The sequence below is a fragment of the Haplochromis burtoni genome, unplaced genomic scaffold, assembly GCF_018398535.1.
Source record: "Haplochromis burtoni strain Fernald_Lab_line unplaced genomic scaffold, NCSU_Asbu1 Contig_205, whole genome shotgun sequence".
NCBI lineage: Eukaryota > Metazoa > Chordata > Actinopteri > Cichliformes > Cichlidae > Haplochromis > Haplochromis burtoni.
Window position 1 is genome coordinate 908,516 of NW_024582566.1, and position 4,538 is coordinate 913,053.

The 4,538-nt window shown below is 49.4% G+C and overlaps 1 protein-coding gene across 1 annotated transcript in view; it reads right to left on the reverse strand.

Moving 5' to 3' along the window:
- Positions 1 to 849, reverse strand: part of atp1b1b (ATPase Na+/K+ transporting subunit beta 1b) — a 5,779-nt gene extending 4,930 nt beyond the window's left edge. Inside the window, exon 1 of the mRNA XM_005938723.3 lies at positions 649 to 849. Coding sequence (XP_005938785.1) covers positions 649 to 742 — 94 coding nt within the window. The 5' untranslated portion in view covers positions 743 to 849. The remainder of the gene's footprint in view (positions 1 to 648) is intronic.
- Between the last annotated feature and the right edge of the window lie 3,689 nt (positions 850 to 4,538).

The following is a 4,538-nucleotide window of genomic DNA, read 5'->3' on the forward strand; positions in this document are numbered from 1 at the left end:
GCGTGCACGTGAGCGTGCACGCTCACGTGTACCGCTATCGCAGCACTGCGCATGACACACTGAAACGCATCTGCACTTTGCGATGACCTGAGAAGGGCGAACCGTAGTCCCCGCTCAGCTCGGGTCCAAACCGAGCACACGCCGGACTGAACCGGGAGTCCGCAGAGATGAAGCGGTGACATTCACACGAGGGGCAAGGACATGCGCACTGCCGAGAAACGGGAGAAGAAAGGTCGAGCAACTTAATGACCGCATTGTTCCTCGGACTACAGCGACACCTGAGCCTGGCTCCTTCACCTTGGCTCACCTTGGACTCTGATGCAGTTTTAACCCTTTGCCTGCCCGCTTCGCACCTGTCGAAAGACACCTTGATCGTTTTACCCGACAACAATCAGCCAGCGCGGACGACTCTAAGCTCCAATCAGCGCGCGCAGCACCGGCTCTTCGCACTGCAGCGCGCACGCGCTCCCTGCACGGACAGCACGAGCACAAACATCACGAGCCTGCTTCACTGAATGAGCTCAGCGGCAGCTCGGGAGTTGTGTGCCGTGTGTTAGTTACAGACACCCAGAGAAAGTCGGCTCAAACAGGTGCTTGGAAACACAGACGGCCGTGAACGCGCGTTTGCCCAGTCTGCCCAATACTCACACCAGCTGCCCCCGGTGCGGCCGAGCAGCTCCCCTGTCTCCGAATTCCACAGGAACTTCTTCCATCCGCCATCGTCCTTCTTATCGGAGGGCATGTTGCTATAGTTCCTTTAGTCGTCCCGGGGAAGAACACTCCGCGTGCTGTAACCAATTCCCAGCCTGTCCGAGAGGCACCCAGCGCAGTCCTCCCTCAGGCTCCCCAATATAAGCGTTCGCCCCTGACTCCGCCCGAAACTCCAGCAGTTCACCTAGGAGGAGGGAGGAGCAGCGCTGACCAATTAAAGGCCGCACACCAAGTGTGCGTAACTCTGACGTGAGACAGACCGACAGAAAGCGGCGCAAGTGGGCTCAAAGTTAAAAAAAGTGGACATATAGTTCTGTACATACTCTACAAAAACCATAGCCTGCTTAGCCCCTCCCTCACACACACACACACACACACACACACACACACTCAACACTTCAGCGATGTTCTGAGGATTTCACCGTGTTCACATGAAGTCACTGCATGGGAACAAGTCACATCCTTAATGCGAGATTACAGTGCAGCAACCTGCAATTCTCAAACACGCCGGCTCCTCTAAACAGTCATTATGGTGCAAACAATACAGTCATTTCATCCCCTTCACCAGCGAAGCAGAGCGCATTCAGGGGAAGCTTGTGGGCCTCGCTCTCAGACCTGTTCCCACTTTAACTTGGTGGGTGTCCTGTGCTGCTGTGTGCAGTGAACCCCTTCTCACACACACCTCGGGGATAATAGGCTCTAGTAACTTAGTACATACCATATCCTGCCTTCTAGAGCCCGTGTCCCTCCTCTGAGGCTGCCTTCAAGGGCGTTTCAGAGCCAGGGTCATAGTAAGCTGATGTTCTACCTAAGATCAAAGTATGAAGCATTCATTTCAGACCTTTTAGAATAATACAGCATGGATGTGAATTCAGTTAGGAAACAATAAAAACACGAGTCCGTTTGAACCTGAAACCATCAGCTCACCAGCCTTCTGCACATTTACGTTGTGTGTGTGTGAAATCACTCAGCAGTGTGCTGCCCTCTGGCTTTCTTCAGCTATGTGCATTTGTTTGAATATAAACATTTGTGTGTAGGTATGATTGGTCAGGATTGTGCACATGCTGGTTTTGACCTTTAAATATCACCTCAAGGACAAGATGAGTCATACTGAGCCACCAACACTGTCCGGCTCTGTGACACTATCATGATGGAAAGACCTGCCTGACCTCTTGCTCAAAGTCAGGTCCCTTACTCTTTCTCCTTGTCCCGACACTATCACCCTGCCCACACACTGATGTTTATGGAGGGCTGATGGGGAGGTAAGCCTGCTTTGGACAACAAAACCTCCTCATGGTTAATCAATGCTAACCACTGCGTACAGAGATGATCAGGGCTTTAACAAACTCTGGCTTTAAGCCTAAACTTTGATGTAGAAAACCCAAAGTAATCAGAGTTCAGAGTTCAACCACCTCTGAAACAATAATACAAACTAATAAAAAGCCACGATCAATGGATCAAGGGAATATGGGAAGAGGAGAGCTTTGGTCTGAGTCCACTGGAGCAAAGAAATCTGAATGCCTGCCAATGCTGAGCGTGATATTTATCTTAAGAGGAGTGGAGAAAGAAGTCGTTGCTATCTAACTCTTTCATCATTTAGCCTATTTTCCTTAAGAGATGATAAAGCCACAGTCTTGCTGGACTCCTCCTTATATTAGATTTGTTTTTAAAATCTGCTCAATCAGCTGTAACCTGGCAAGAACTGGTGATGCTCGCTGACAAATATGTATAAACAATATGAGCCAGTCCTAAAAAGTAGGACTTCAATTTTAATTATCAGTCATTACCTTGTGTATTTATAAAAGACTCTACAATAATACAGAGAAACCCCAACAATTAGTGTGCACTTGGTGACAGTGCATGATGCTAGCTAGTGAAAGAGTTGCTTCAGTGCATCCTGTCACAAGACAAGAAGAAAAATATTTGCTTTTAATCAGTCTCGTGTGTCTAAAGCTCGACGTTTTTTCTGTGCAGTGATTATCAGATTGATGTGGAGTCACAGACGGCACGGACACTGTAACGTTATAGAACAACAGATCTTTGATGCTGCTATGAGGACATCTCGGTCCCAGATTTGTATGTCATAATTGTATGAAACATTTAGCAGATGTGCAGGGAGCGACCAGGAGGAGATGTTACCAATGTGCTGCACCAGCCAGGTTCTATTTGTAAGGGAAAAGCTACTAAAAGCTTGCATGTGCAAAAGGACTTGGCCTGGGTACAGAGTCTGTGTGATGAGGGTTACTCAGACCGTGGCTCACACTGGTGAGGTGGGTGGGGTTGTGGAGTGTTTGTTGGCAGTCTGAATGGTCCAGGGGAAGAAGCTGTCAGTGAGTCTGGAGGTGTGGGACCTAACTGATCTGAGAGGGCAACCAGAGGGCAGCGGATCAAGGGGTCAGCTCGGATGGTCCTGGTTTTTCTGAGAATGGAGGATCTGGCGATGGCCTCCAGGGATGGCAAATTACCCTCTGTGCAGCCTTCCTGTTCTCAGCAGTGGCGCCTGCATACCAAACACCCGGGCAGAAGGAGAGCCGCTCTCCACTGAGGAGCGGTAGAAAGCCAGCAGCTGCTGCCAGTACAGGTTGTTCTTCCTCAGGACACAGAGGAAGTGCAGTAACTGCTGTGCCTTCTTTACCAGGACGGTGTTGTGGGTCCAGGTGAGATTGATGGAGATCTGGGTGCCCAGAAACCTGAAGGTGGAGACAGATTCCAGCCGTTTTCCACTTATAAAAAGAGGGGAGTGGAGCTGTCTGTGCCTCCTGAAGTCCGTCACGAGGTCTCTTGTTTTAAGAACGTTCAACTTCAGGTCGTTTTCTGAGCGTCAGTGGGACAAGTTCTCCACCTCTGCTCTGTTTCATCTCCATCACAGATGAGCCCGACCACAGTGGAGCTATGGGCTTGGCGATGATGTTGGTTGCATGGGTTGGTGTACAGTCATGTGTGTTCAGGGTGCAAAGTAGGGGCTGAGAACGCAGGTGGGGGAGGGAGGTGGGGGCTGAGTCAGGCTGATGAGCCTCTGTGTCGTCACCCCACAGAATATTCTTGTTTTGGGGATCATCTAGAATGTGAGAAAAGCCTTTTGGTCAGCAGTGGTTTCTCCTTGAGGTTATTTTTGCCCAGTCTCTTTCTTATTGTTCAATCATGACCTCTGACCTTTACATGTGAACCTGCACTTCTTTAGATGCTGTTCTGGGCTTTTTCTTGACCTCCTGGGTGAGTGATTGATGTGCTCTTGGAGTCATTTTGGTAGGCCGGCCAATCCTGGGAAGGTTCACCACTGTTCCAAGTTTTCCCCATTTGTGAATTATGGCTCTCAAGTGTCAATATCTGCTGATATCAGCCTTCCAACAGTTCATTCATGATTTGCTGAGCTTTTCTCCCTTTATCAATAAATCATCATTTAAACTGCTTTTTGTGTTTACTCCGGTTACACCTTTTGCACCACTGTAAAAGCCTTTGGTGATTTTGGGTGACCATGAGCTGAAGGCACATGTGATGTTCACACTGGGCACAGTAAGCCGGGCACCACAAGGTGCACGAGAGACACACCCAGTCACGTCCCGTGCAGGCCTATTCATTCATGTGTGGACTTGAGTGGTGGCGGAAGCCAAACAAATGTTACCTGGTTCGTCTCAGTATGACTGCAGTCGAGACTTTGGTGCGACGTGTTGCTGGCTGTTTAAGAGTGAGCACAGCGAACGTCTTTATGACAGCTGAGAGCTAAGCAGGAAGAAGACAGAACAATCTAAAAGAAAGCCGACACGTCCACATCCCCTCAGATGAACAGAAAGCAGCAAACAAAGGAGGAGGTGGAAATGTCGTTGGGC